Source organism: Oncorhynchus mykiss, chromosome 14 (genome assembly GCF_057628025.1).
Source record: "Oncorhynchus mykiss isolate SJ-2025 chromosome 14, ASM5762802v1, whole genome shotgun sequence".
Taxonomy (NCBI): Eukaryota; Metazoa; Chordata; class Actinopteri; order Salmoniformes; family Salmonidae; genus Oncorhynchus; species Oncorhynchus mykiss.
In genome coordinates, this window is record NC_143035.1 from 31,932,501 (window position 1) to 31,947,500 (window position 15,000).

At 42.6% G+C, this 15,000-nt stretch overlaps 1 protein-coding gene across 31 annotated transcripts in view; it reads right to left on the reverse strand.

The window, feature by feature from the left end:
• Positions 1-15,000, reverse strand: part of LOC110489137 (rho guanine nucleotide exchange factor 9) — a 115,985-nt gene that overhangs the window by 30,128 nt on the left and 70,857 nt on the right. For 18 of the 31 annotated variants that reach the window (XM_090198730.1, XM_090198731.1, XM_090198741.1 and 15 more), the window contains one exon: positions 2,835-3,014. In XM_090198730.1, the coding sequence (XP_090054856.1) occupies positions 2,835-3,014 (180 nt within the window). Of the gene's footprint in view, positions 1-2,038; positions 2,129-2,834; positions 3,015-15,000 lie in introns of all 31 variants that reach the window. The other 13 variants (XM_090198732.1, XM_090198720.1, XM_090198735.1 and 10 more) reach the window with 1 other exon arrangement.

The following is a 15,000-nucleotide window of genomic DNA, read 5'->3' on the forward strand; positions in this document are numbered from 1 at the left end:
GCCAAATACATTTAAACTCAGTTTTTCACAATTCCTGACATTTAATCCTGGTAAAAATGACCTGTCTTAGGTCAGTTAGGATCACCCCTTTATTTTAAGAATGTGAAATGTCAGAATAATAGTAGAGAGAATGATTTATTTCAGCTTTAATTTATTTTAACACATTCCCAGTGGGTCAGAAGTTTACATACACTCAATTAGTATTTGGTTGCATTGCCTTTAAATTGTTTAACTTGGGTCAAACGTTTCAGGTAGCCTTCCACAAGCTTCCAACAATAAGTTGGGTGAATTTTGGCCCATTCCTCCTGACAGAGCTAGTGTAACTGAGTCAGGTTTGTAGGCCTCCTTGCTCGCACACGCTTTTTCAGTTCTGCCCACAAATTTTTATAGGATTGAGGTCAGAGCTTTGTGATGACTTGCACTTTTCCCACCTAAGTACGTTCATCTCTAGGAGACAGAACGCGTCTCCTTCCTGAGCAGTATGAAGGGCTGCATGGTCCCATGGTGGTTATACTTGCGTACTATTGTATGTACAGATGAACGTGGTACCTTCAGGTGTTTGGAAATTTATCCCAAGAATGAACCCGACTTGTGGAGGTCTTCAATTTTTTTCTGAGGTCTTGGATGATTTCTTTTGATTTTCCCATGATATCAAGCAAAAAGGTCCATGGGACCACGTAGCCATCATACCGCTCAGGAAGGAGACCCGTTGTGTCTCCTAGAGATGAATGCACTTTGGTGGGAAATTGCACATCAATCCCAGAACAACAGCAAAGGACCTTGTGAAGATGCTGGAGGAAACAGGTATAGAAGTATCGATATCCACAGTAAAACGAGTCCTATATCGTCATAACCTGAAAGGCCGCTCAGCAAGGAAGAAGCCGCTGCTCCAAACCCGCCATAAAGAAGACAGACTACGGTTTGCAACTGCACATGGGGACAAAGATCGTACTTTTTGGAGAAATGTCCTCTGGTCTGATGAAACAAAAATAGGACTGTTTGGCCATAATGACCATCATTATGTTTGGAGGAAAAAGGGGGAGGCTTGCAAGCCGAAGAACCGTGAAGCACAGTGGTGGCAGCATCATGTTGTGGGGGAGATTTGCTGCAGGAAGGACTGGTGCACTTCACAAAATAGATGGCATCATGAGAAAAGAAAATTATGAGGATATATTGAAGCAAGACATAAATCCGGAAGTTAAAGCTTGGTCGCAAATGGGTCTTCCAAATGGACAATGACCCCAAGCATACTTCCAAAGTTGTGGCAAAATGGCTTAAGGATAACAAAGTCAAGGTGTTGGAGTGGCCATCACAAAGCCTCAATCCTATAGAAAATGTGTGGGCAGAACTGAAAAAGCGTGTGCGAGCAAGGAGGCTTACAAACCTGACTCAGTTACACCAGCTCTGTCAGGTCAGGAGGAATGGGCCAAAATTCACCCAACTTATTGTGGGAAGCTTGTGGAAGGCTACCTGAAACATTTGACCCAAGTTAAACAATTTAAAGGCAATGCAACCAAATACTAATTGAGTGTATGTAAACTTCTGACCCACTGGGAATGTGATAAAATAAATTAAAGCTGAAATAAATAATTCTCTCTACTATTATTCTGACATTTCACATTCTTAAAATAAAGTGGTGATCCTAACTGATCTAAGACAGGTCATTTTTACTGGGATTAAATGTCAGGAATTGTGAAAAACTGAGTTTAAATGTATTTGGCTGAGGTGTATGTAAACTTCCGACTACAACTGTACATGTACTCAGTCTCTCTCTGCCTGACCAATAGAAGGACATACTGTACAGAGGTTTTGTGGAGGTTATGGGAACGTTAGATGTGCGTTGGTTGATTGACTGGGCAAAGTTTGAGAGGCGTTGCGTCGGCAGGCTGAGCGATGGGTGGCGGGGGGTATGGCTGGATGGTTGATTGATTGGGTAATGTTTGGGAGACGTTGCGTCGGCAGGCTGAGCGGTGGGTGGTGGTGGTGGGGGGGGGGGGGTATGGCTGGATGGTTGATTGATGATGTTGGGGAAACGCACCTTAGACGTAGTGTTTTGGAACCGAGCAGTTGCTATGGGGTTGATATAGAAAACCTGTTTTGTTTGGGGTTGAGGAGGGTGGGGTTCGACCTTAGAGAGAAAGAATGACAGAAACACACCGGTTCACTCAATGCCTGGATCGACTCAATGGATGGAGAGCTGGGGGTGGTGGGGAGAAATTGGTTCAGCCCCTGGACATGGAGTTGTCAGGGTTGGGATGGCCATTGGAGAGTCTGGAGAAAGCCTTGACTTGGTAATGTATGGAGCCTTTACTCAGTTAAGTAGGAAGTGTTTACTAGAGTATGTCCTCTTTAGCTGTAGTGTGTGTAGCCTTTACCAGGTAATGTATGAAGCTAACAGGAAGTGTACTGTGAAGCTTACAGGAAGTGTACTGTGAAGCTAACAGGAAGTGTACTGTGCTGGCTTGGATATCATACTGTTCTTTTTAGCAGGGTTCCAGCAACTAAAGTAGATGGGTTACCAGGCCAGCCCAGCTTGGCTTGGCTTTTCCCTACAGATGTAGGATCTTAATTTGATCACCATGTTGCAGGAGAACTTGAAAATTAAATGCAAAACTTTCTGTCATTTACACTTTCAGACATCATTTTCCTGAAAAATGTATCAATCCCTTAATTATATATCCATTAATTATAATCCACATAACAATTCACATTTCCTGTTGCTGCAGGATTATTTTCCTCCTGTAGCAAACTGGCTCAAATGAAGATCCTACATGGGTATAGTGTGAATCGGGGCACTCAGAAGACTAGGGTGACGTGAGGTATCACTAACTCACCCGTACGAAGCTGGCGGGGAACCACCCCTCCTCCTCGTCAATCTGACCCCACCACCAGTCCTTATTGGACGCGTCCAGCACCTTGATGACATCACCGGCCTTAAACGCCAACTCTCGGTCGGCCATGGTCACATGGTCCCATACTGCCTCAGCGCTGACGATAGATCCTCCACTTATCAACTGGAGACAAGGAACAAGGGAAGAGAGTGAGGGAGAGCGAGAAAGAGAGAGGGGGGAGGAGAGAGTGAGTGTGACAGAGAGAGAGAGAGAGAGAGAGAGAGAGAGAGAGAGAGAGAGAGAGACAGACAGACAGACAGACAGACAAAGTGATTATTCTCAATTCCACTGACACAAACATACACACAATATCATCAAGCTACATTTTATTGAACTGCAATGAGACTAAATTGAATGAACCTCTGTGTTCGAGGCTATTAGGTAATTATCAGAAGCTTTACAACCAAGTGAAATACCATTAGCAACGATGTCATGTCAGCCACCTTAGGGAGGCACTGCTCACCAGAAAAGAGAACATGCTGAGGCATGAATCGCTAAAAATGTAGCGATATTTAGTCAGTTTAGTCATAATTCCGTGCTCACATCCCCATCTAATCGTATGTGAGTGAGTCCCTTGTGCTTCAAACCCACACAGAGTAATGCATGTTAATACCAGCAACCAGAGCTAAAGTCATTAGCATCCCATCATCGCTAACACAACAACACCCAAGACACAATACAGAAGGTAGGGAGGTGACCCCACCAGTGTCAGCGCAGGCTCTGTGAGTGACTGATGATAACATTACAGAATAATTACAACAGTGTTAATGTAATATAAACATCAAGGACCAAAGATTGCTCAGATTCTCTGTCAGACTCTCTCTCTCTCTCTCTGCACAAGTGTTACAGTGTGTGTGCTAACTGTTTGTGTGTGGGTGTGTAAGTATGTGTGTATGTGTGTGTGTGTGTGTGCTAACTGTTTGTGTGTGGGTGTGTAAGCGTTTCCGTTAGGAAAATGTGGCGCACGGACATTTCACCGGCAGCATTTTAATTTACAGGACATTCTAGAAATGTACTGGACCCATATGGATTGGGTGGATAACCTGATTAGAGAGTTCCCCCACGGTGCTCAGAATGACAGAAATCACAGAATTCATCTTAACAGAACATGCAATGGCTTGGCGTCCTTCTTACTGAATTCCGATGCTTTGAAGATATTACAATAACTGTCCACACTTACTTTTCCTCAGCCAACAAGACGAGTAACGAACAGCAACATCCCTACCCACAGGGCACGCACCGGTTGAATCAACATCGTGTCCACGTCATTTGATTGAAATGACGTTGAACCAACGTGGAATAGACGTTTACTTGACATCTACTAACCCTCATAGTAGAAAGGTTTACCTATTCTATTGGTCAAATTAAATCTAACTTTATGTGTCACATGTGCATATATGCATATATTTTTTTGTAAACAATGAGGCTGAACCAACAAATCAGAACATTTAGCTTCAAATGTTGATGAACTATTATCTCTTCACATTACAAGCGCAGCGATGTGCACACGGCATTAGGCTATGCAAATGTTTGTTCCATTATGCAAATGTGTGTTCCATAATGCAAATGGTGGGAAAACAGTGTTGCCAAAAGCATACCGTACATGTTGGTGGTTTCATGTGACAGAGATTAAAATATCTGTTATAAATTCAGAAAGAAGGGAGATCTAAAGATGCAACAACTAGACTGGGTTGCTGATAGGATTAGGCTTGACGTTTGGCTGCTGGACAATGAAAGAAAGTTGGCATTTGGTCTTTATAAAATCCTTTTGACTATGGGCTACTTTGAAGCAAGGTAAAACATGCCTCATAATATGAAGTAAAACATTCAAGTTTCAAACAATTAAAGCATACTGCCTCCAGCTCATTGCAAGGTAGCGACGCGCTGAAGTCTGCCAACTGTTGCCTATTGAATGGTGAATGGGAAGCCATCTTGAGAAATCAAAATCAAAACTGTTTTTAACACGCGATTGCATTTAGAATTGTTTACGCAATGATTGGGCTTATAAAAACACGGCAGACTCGGCAGATTTTCAGCTCAAATATAAGCTCTGTATCTGTATGGGTTAGATAGGCCACACAACGACTAACGAAAATACACACGCAGAAGTGTTATTCCATTAAATTATGCAAATGAACCTATAGACCGATAAGCATGACTGGTCAAATGGATTTCCATCAGTGAATATACTAAAAAGCCTAATTTTGCAATGGAGTTTATTTCCTTCTCCCGGACAATTAGCCAGCGGTAATGTTATGTATTTTTTATTGTCCAAAACCCAGCTATTAGCGGCTAACGGAAACCCTGGTGTGTGTTTGTTGGGGCGGATAGTGGTGTGTGTGTATCCTTCTTATTCAAGGAGCAGAGAAGACTGAGATGACATCATTAGTCTGTTCTGAGTGGGAGCCACCACACACACCACTATCCACCCAACTCTTGAACACTCCTCCGCCACCCACTCCTGTCCATCACTCTGAGTAATGTCTCCATGTCACCTTGAGGCAGGCACAGATCCCAATTCACACACACTTCACACACACACACACACGCACGCACACACACACGCACGCACGCACACACGCACGCACGCACACACACACACACACACGCACACACACAGCTCAACAGCAGTTTGCCTTTTAAACTCTGCCTCCAGCCACGTCTCCCCGTGAACTACTGGGATAGCTCAGGGAGAAGAGCCAATCAATGAAGAGCAGATAGCAGAGGGATCATGGGTAGCGACAGACAGCTGAGCCTGGAGGGATGGAACATGGACTGAACCTGATTATAATATCTGGCTAGTATGGTAAAACAAGGACACTCTAGGAAACATCAGAAACCTCAGAAGGTTAAAGGTCACACACTCTAATAATAGATCAATGGTTGCCTCCCAAACTGCACTCTATATAGGCCAATAGGGCTCTGGTCATGTTCCACTAGAGCCACATATAGAGAGTCTGGCCATTCATTCAGCTTTCGACCACAAAGCATTAGAATGGTTCACTAGAAAGAATGGTTATGGCCCTATGGCTTGTATTTATAATTCAGTACAACAGAAATATCAATGGCACTCAGTCAGGAGTGTGTTGGCTTTTCTGTTCATGGTGTTCTGTTTTTGAGTTCCCATTTGACATGTGTTTCCATTGTTTCAACCAAAAGCATTATATAACTCTACGGCAGACATGTTAGTTGCCTCTAGGGAATATTGACCAATCACAATCAGTCTGTAAGGTGACAGGGAGCTAAGGCTCTCCTGACCTCTAACCTCAAGACATCAGCAGAGACGGTAAATATTAACCCCGACCCACATACCCCCTACCTCATACGCCCTACCCCCATACCTCCTACCCTCTACCCCATACCCCCTACCTCATACGCCCTAACCCGACCCCCATACCCACTACCCCATACCTTCTACGCCCTACCCCCATACCTCCTACCTCCTACCACTTAGGGTACCTCCTACCTCCTACCCCCTAACACATACCTCCTACCCATTACCCCTACCTCCTACTCCATACCTCCTACCTCCTACCCCATACTCCCTACATCCTACCCCATACCTCCTATATCCTACCACCATACCTCCTACCTCCTACCCCATACCTCCTACCTCCTACCCCCATACCCCTTGGGCGCTATTGTAGATCTGAAGGGATTGGATAGTAGATCGGATGGGATTGGATAGTATATCTGAAGGGATTGGACTGTAGATCTGAAGGGATTGGATAGTAGATCTGAAGGGATTGGATAGTAGATCTGAAGGGATTGGATAGTAGATCTGAAGGGATTGGATAGTAGATCTGAAGGGATTTGATAGTAGATCTGAAGGGATTGGATAGTAGATCTGAAGGGATTGGATAGCAGATCTGAAGGGATTGGACTGTAGATCTGAAGGGATTGGATAGTAGATCTGAAGGGATTGGATAGTAGATCTGAAGGGATTGGACTGTAGATCTGAAGGGATTGGATAGTAGATCTGAAGGGATTGGATAGTAGATCTGAAGGGATTGGATAGTAGATCTGAAGGGATTGGATAGTAGATCTGAAGGGATTGGATAGTATATCTGAAGGGATTGGACTGTAGATCTGAAGGGATTGGACTGTAGATCTGAAGGGATTGGATAGTAGATCTGAAGGGATTGGACTGTAGATCTGAAGCGATTGGATAGTAGATCTGAAGGGATTGGACTGTAGATCTGAAGGGATTGGACTGTAGATCTGAAGGGATTGGATAGTAGATCTGAAGGGATTGGATAGTAGATCTGAAGGGATTGGATAGTAGATCTGAAGGGATTGGACTGTAGATCTGAAGCGATTGGATAGTAGATCTGAAGGGATTGGATAGTAGATCTGAAGGGATTGGATAGTAGATCTGAAGGGATTGGATAGTAGATCTGAAGGGATTGGATAGTAGATCTGAAGGGATTGGACTGTAGATCTGAAGGGATTGGATAACAATGTGGTGGGAATTCCTACACAGGTGCCAAGAGGGATCCATACTGGAAAATTCAAAGCAGATGCCATATTTCACAGAATCCTATCCACCGCCAAGCCACCTCCAAGGGACCCACCTGCGAGGGCGAGGATCCCCAAAAACAGCATTTCTATTGGGAGTAAGCCTCACTCCCCTCCCACCTACTGGATTACATGCTCTCTCCATGGTCCCTCTACAACAGTACTCAACCCCATTGACTAATAATAACATCTAGAGCATTTAGTGTATTAAATACTAGAGTATTTCACCCCATTCACTATGCTTACAACATTCCTCTAATGTGATATCACAACACTGTAGATACATCTCTCTAATGTGATATCACAACACTGTAGATCACATATGTCAGAGTCAAGGCCCGCGGGCCACATCCGGCCCGCAAGAAGGTTTTTTACGGCCCCTGGGATGATCTTGATTTATTATTAGAACCGGCCCGCAGCAAGCCGGCAGCCCGCAGATCTTTTACACGCACCAATACTACATTTCCCACAATGCAAAGGTGACGCACCGAGCAGTAGGCTGCTTCATTTCAATATTTATTGGCACAGCAGTCGTCAGCATCACAGTAAAATTAACTTTCAGATACCCATCAAAAATGGCAAAACGGAAGGTGGATACTGAGAACCGGGGGTTTCAAACAAGGTGGGAGTCGGAGTATATGTTCACGAAGGTAGCTGGAAAACCTGTGTGTCTTCTGTGTGGAGAAAGTGTGGCGGTACTGAAAGAGTATAATCTGAGACGACATTATGAAACGAAACACGCGGACAAAAACAAGAATATGGACATGGAACAAAGGCTACAAAAGGCAGAGGAATTAAAACGAGGCCTCAAATCTCGACAGGCTCTGTTCAAAAAAGCCAAATCACAAGGCCAGGCTGCTGTCAAGGCCAGTTTTATTTTGGCAGAAGAGATCGCTAAATCAGCCCGGCCATTTACGGAGGGGGATTTCATCAAAAACTGCATGATTAAAGTTTGTGACGAAGTTTGCCCAGAAAAAAGGCAACTCTTTTTAAATGTGAGTCTGAGCAGAAACACCATTGCCGAGAGAGTAGACCAGTTGTCCATCAATCTAAAAGAGCAGCTTGTGAAAAAGGGAAAAGATTTTATTGCATATTCCTTGGCTGTGGATGAGAGCACCGACATTTCTGACATTGCCCAGTTGTCAATTTTCATCCGCGGAGTGGACTCCAACCTAAGCGTGACAGAGGAGTTTTTGGCTTTACGTCCTATGCATGGCACAACTACGGGGCATGATTTGTATGAAGAGGTGTCAAGATGTGTAAATGAGATGGAGCTGCCTTGGGAAAAACTCGTGGGTTTGACAACCGACGGAGCACCTGCGATGTGTGGACACAGGAGCGGACTGGTGGCGAAGATACGGGAAAAGATGCAAGAGGAAAACGCGACAGGTGAGCTGACAGCTTATCATTGTATCATACACCAGGAAGCGTTGTGCGGTAAAGCCTTGAAAATGGAGCATGTAATGAGCATCATCACGCGCACAGTTAACTTTATCAGAGCCAAAGGTTTGAATCACCGCCAGTTCAAGGCATTTCTGACGGAGTTAGAAACGGAGCATGGTGATTTGCCTTATCACACAGAGGTGCGATGGCTAAGCCAGGGAAAGGTGCTTCAAAGATGTTTCGAGCTTCGTGAGGAGATTTGTCTGTTCTTGGACAGCAAAGGGAAAGACACAACACAACTCCGAGACGAAATGTTTCTGTGTGAAATGGCTTTTCTGTGTGACATTACGAGTCATCTGAATGCAATAAACTTGCAGCTGCAGGGTCGGGATCGTGTCATCTCTGATATGTACAGTACAGTGAAGGCATTTAAAACCAAACTGACTCTGTGGGAGACGCAGATGCGGAAAGACAATTTGAGCCACTTTCCCAGCTGCCAGACCATGAAAGAGAAGCTCTCTACCAGTGCGTTCCCGAGCACACAGTTGGCTGATAAAATAGGTATGCTTGCCGCTGACTTTCGACGCCGATTTGCTGACTTTGAAGCACAAAAAAGCAGGTTGGAACTGCTCGGTAACCCATTTGCTGTTGACGTGGAAAGCTCACCACCAAACCTCCAAATGGAGTTGATTGACCTCCAATGCAATGATGCACTGAGGGCAAAATATGCGGCAGTGGGTGCTGCGGAGTTCGCCCGTTTCCTCCCCGGCACAATGCCCCAGCTGCGCATCCAGGCTGCTCAAACGTTGTCTATGTTTGGCAGCACATACCTGTGTGAACAACTGTTTTCTTTGATGAACCTGAACAAAACATCACACAGAAGTCGACTTACTGCTGAACACCTCCACTCAATTCTGAGGATTTCTTCAGCTCAGAGCCTTACCCCGAACATTGATGAACTTGTGGAAAAGATGGGACACCACCAAGTATCACCCTCAACCTCAAACAAGTGAACATTACTGTGCAATCACATATTTAGAGTTTTTACTCAGTTCAAGTTTAAAAGTTAAAATTTAATATTTGTTTTCACTGCATGTTACTTCTCCTTAAACAAAGTGTTGTTTTTGATTAATAGATTTTTGCACTTTATTTTTTTGTATTTCAATCCAATTATATTTTAAAAATATTTCAGTTGAGTGGATGATAGAAAATTGCTATTATTGTTTTTTCTTTGAAGTAAATTTAGCCCACTTTTGCTAAAATAGAAAATATAGTCTACTGATGGTGCCTTGAATACCGGTTTCTTTCATTTAATGTTCATGTTATGGGGATATTTATATAAAGGAAATTTGTCTTTTGTGTCTGTTGAAAATTAAAGATTACTGACAGAGCCATAAGAAAATATTGCTTTATTTATCTGATCATATTGTAATATATTTGTTAGGTTTTCAGTAGGTTCAATTAGGTTCACTAGACTATATGCGTCATTTAAAAATTTTTCAATGAACATTCGAACAGTCCGGCCCTCGTCTTGTAGCTGATTTTTTTATTTGGCCCTCCGTCCATTTGACTTTGACACCCCTGCTGTAGATACATCTCTCTAATGTGATATCACAACACTGTAGATACATTCCTCTAATGTGATATCACAACACTGTAGATACATCTCTCTAATGTGATATCACAAACCTGTAGATACATCTCTCTAATGTGATATCACAACACTGTAGATACATTCCTCTAATGTGATATCACAACACTGTAGATACATCTCTCTAATGTGATATCACAACACCGTAGATACATCTCTCTAATGTGATATCACAACACTGTAGATACATCTCTCTAATGTGATATCACAACACCGTAGATACATCTCTCTAATGTGATATCACAACACTGTAGATACATCTCTCTAATGTGATATCACAACACTGTAGATACATTCCTCTAATGTGATATCACAACACTGTAGATACATCTCTCTAATGTGATATCACAACACTGTAGATACATCTCTCTAATGTGATATCACAACACCGTAGATACATCTCTCTAATGTGATATCACAACACTGTAGATACATCTCTCTAATGTGATATCACAACACCGTAGATACATCTCTCTAATGTGATATCACAACACTGTAGATACATCTCTCTAATGTGATATCACAACACTGTAGATACATTCCTCTAATGTGATATCACAACACTGTAGATACATCTCTCTAATGTGATATCACAACACCGTAGATACATCTCTCTAATGTGATATCACAACACTGTAGATACATCTCTCTAATGTGATATCACAACACCGTAGATACATCTCTCTAATGTGATATCACAACACTGTAGATACATCTCTCTAATGTGATATCACAACACTGTAGATACATTCCTCTAATGTGATATCACAACACTGTAGATACATCTCTCTAATGTGATATCACAACACCGTAGCTACATCTCTCTAATGTGTGGGTATATATCCAGCCAGAACAAACACCAGTCCCTGTTCATTCCTCTCTTCATCCCTCCATACCCTCCCCAGGATAATGAGATCAGTTCCCCCCCCTCCCTGATACATCACACTGTTTTCCTCTAAATTAAAAGAATTGCATAACCAATCTCTCTCCCATTCCTCTCTCTCTCTCTTTTCCCCCGGTCTCCCTCTCTCTTTCTTTCCCAGTGGGGGCTGCCTTTCGTTGATCAAAGGAAACCTGCTTACCATGCAGCCAGGAGATCTGACGTCCAACCAACAACCATAGAAATAGAATCCATGGAATAGATTCATTTATGTCAACGATGGGTTAGAGGTTCCAAGCCCGTTCTATTAATTATATTTCTATGCCAAAAACATCCTCTTGCTCCCAAATCTGTTTATCTAGCTGGATCTGCCTACCGTAGAGAGACATCCCTCTCTCATATACCTCTGGAACTATCAGTCTACTGTAGAGAGACATCCCTCTCTCATATACCTCTGGAACTATCAGTCTAATGTAAAGAGACAGTCCTTTCTCCTATACCTCCGGAACTATCAGTGTACTGTAAAGAGACATCCCTCTCTCATATACCTCTGGAACTATCAGTCTAATGTAAAGAGACATCCCTCTCTCATATACCTCTGGAACTATCAGTCTACTGTAGAGAGACATCCCTCTCTCATATACCTCTGGAACTATCAGTCTAATGTAAAGAGACATCCCTCTCTCATATACCTCTGGAACTATCAGTCTACTGTAGAGAGACATCCCTCTCTCATATACCTCTGGAACTATCAGTCTACTGTAGAGAGACATCCCTCTCTCATATACCTCTGGAATTATCAGTCTAATGTAAAGAGACATCCCTCTCTCATATACCTCTGGAACTATCAGTCTACTGTAGAGAGACATCCCTCTCTCATATACCTCTGGAACTATCAGTCTACTGTAGAGAGACATCCCTCTCTCATATACCTCTGGAACTATCAGTCTATTGTAAAGAGACAGTCCTTTCTCATATACCTCTGGAACTATCAGTCTACTGTAAAGAGACATCCCTCTCTCATATACCTCTGGAACTATCAGTCTACTGTAGAGAGACATCCCTCTCTCATATACCTCTGGAACTATCAGTCTAATGTAAAGAGACAGTCCTTTCTCCTATACCTCTGGAACTATCAGTCTAATGTAAAGAGACATCCCTCTCTCATATACCTCTGGAACTATCAGTCTACTGTAAAGAGACATCCTTCTTTCATATACCTCTGGAACTATCAGTCTAATGTAAAGAGACAGTCCTTTCTCCTATACCTCTGGAACTATCAGTCTACTGTAGAGAGACATCCCTCTCTCATATACCTCTGGAATTATCAGTCTAATGTAAAGAGACATCCCTCTCTCATATACCTCTGGAACTATCAGTCTACTGTAAAGAGACAGTCCTTTCTCCTATACCTCTGGAACTATCAGTCTACTGTAAAGAGACATCCCTCTCTCATATACCTCTGGAACTATCAGTCTACTGTAAAGAGACATCCTTCTTTCATATACCTCTGGAACTATCAGTCTAATGTAAAGAGACAGTCCTTTCTCCTATACCTCTGGAACTATCAGTCTACTGTAAAGAGACATTCCTTTCTCATATACCTCTGGAACTATCAGTCTAATGTAAAGAGACATCCCTCTCTCATATACCTCTGGAACTATCAGTCTACTGTAGAGAGACATCCCTCTCTCATATACCTCTGGAACTATCAGTCTACTGTAAAGAGACAGTCCTTTCTCCTATACCTCTGGAACTATCAGTCTACTATAAAGAGACATCCCTCTCTCATATACCTCTGGAACGATCAGTCTACTGTAGAGAGACATCCCTCTCTCATATACCTCTGGAATTATCAGTCTAATGTAAAGAGACATCCCTCTCTCATATACCTCTGGAACTATCAGTCTACTGTAAAGAGACAGTCCTTTCTCCTATACCTCTGGAACTATCAGTCTACTGTAGAGAGACATCCCTCTCTCATATACCTCTGGAACTATCAGTCTAATGTAAAGAGACATTCCTTTCTTATATACCTCTGGAACTATCAGTCTAATGTAAAGAGACAGTCCTTTCTCCTATACCTCTGGAACTATCAGTCTACTGTAGAGAGACATCCCTCTCTCATATACCTCTGGAATTATCAGTCTAATGTAAAGAGACATCCCTCTCTCATATACCTCTGGAACTATCAGTCTACTGTAGAGAGACATCCCTTTCTCCTATACCTCTGGAACTATCAGTCTAATGTAAAGAGACAGTCCTTTCTCCTATACCTCTGGAACTATCAGTCTACTGTAGAGAGACATCCCTCTCTCATATACCTCTGGAACTATCAGTCTAATGTAAAGAGACATCCCTCTCTCATATACCTCTGGAACTATCAGTCTAATGTAAAGATACATCCCTCTCTCATATACCTCTGGAACTATCAGTCTACTGTAAAGAGACAGTCCTTTCTCCTATACCTCTGGAACTATCAGTCTACTGTAAAGAGACAGTCCTTTCTCCTATACCTCTGGAACTATCAGTCTACTGTAAAGAGACAGTCCTTTCTCCTATACCTCTGGAACTATCAGTCTACTGTAAAGAGACAGTCCTTTCTCCTATACCTCTGGAACTATCAGTCTAATGTAGAGAGACATTCCTTTCTCATATACCTCTGGAACTATCAGTCTAATGTAAAGAGACAGTCCTTTCTCCTATACCTCTGGAACTATCAGTCTAATGTAAAGAGACAGTCCTTTCTCCTATACCTCTGGAACTATCAGTCTACTGTAAAGAGACAGTCCTTTCTCCTATACCTCTGGAACTATCAGTCTACTGTAGAGAGACATCCCTCTCTCATATACCTCTGGAACTATCAGTCTACTGTAAAGAGACAGTCCTTTCTCCTATACCTCTGGAACTATCAGTCTACTGTAAAGAGACAGTCCTTTCTCCTATACCTCTGGAACTATCAGTCTACTGTAGAGAGACATCCCTCTCTCATATACCTCTGGAACTATCAGTCTACTGTAGAGAGACATCCCTCTCTCATATACCTCTGGAACTATCAGTCTAATGTAAAGAGACAGTCCTTTCTCCTATACCTCTGGAACTATCAGTCTACTGTAAAGAGACAGTCCTTTCTCCTATACCTCTGGAACTATCAGTCTACTGTAGAGAGACATCCCTCTCTCATATACCTCTGGAACTATCAGTCTACTGTAAAGAGACAGTCCTTTCTCATATACCTCTGGAACTATCAGTCTACTGTAAAGAGACAGTCCTTTCTCATATACCTCTGGAACTATCAGTCTACTGTAGAGAGACATTCCTTTCTCATATACCTCTGGAACTATCAGTCTAATGTAGAGAGACATTCCTTTCTCATATACCTCTGGAACTATCAGTCTAATGTAAAGAGACAGTCCTTTCTCCTATACCTCTGGAACTATCAGTCTAATGTAGAGAGACATTCCTTTCTCCTATACCTCTGGAACTATCAGTCTATTGTAGAGAGACATCCCTCTCTCATATACCTCTGGAACTATCAGTCTACTGTAAAGAGACAGTCCTTTCTCATATACCTCTGGAACTATCAGTCTACTGTAGAGAGACATCCCTCTCTCATATACCTCTGGAACTATCAGTCTACTGTAAAGAGAGTCCTTTCTCATATACCTCTGGAACTA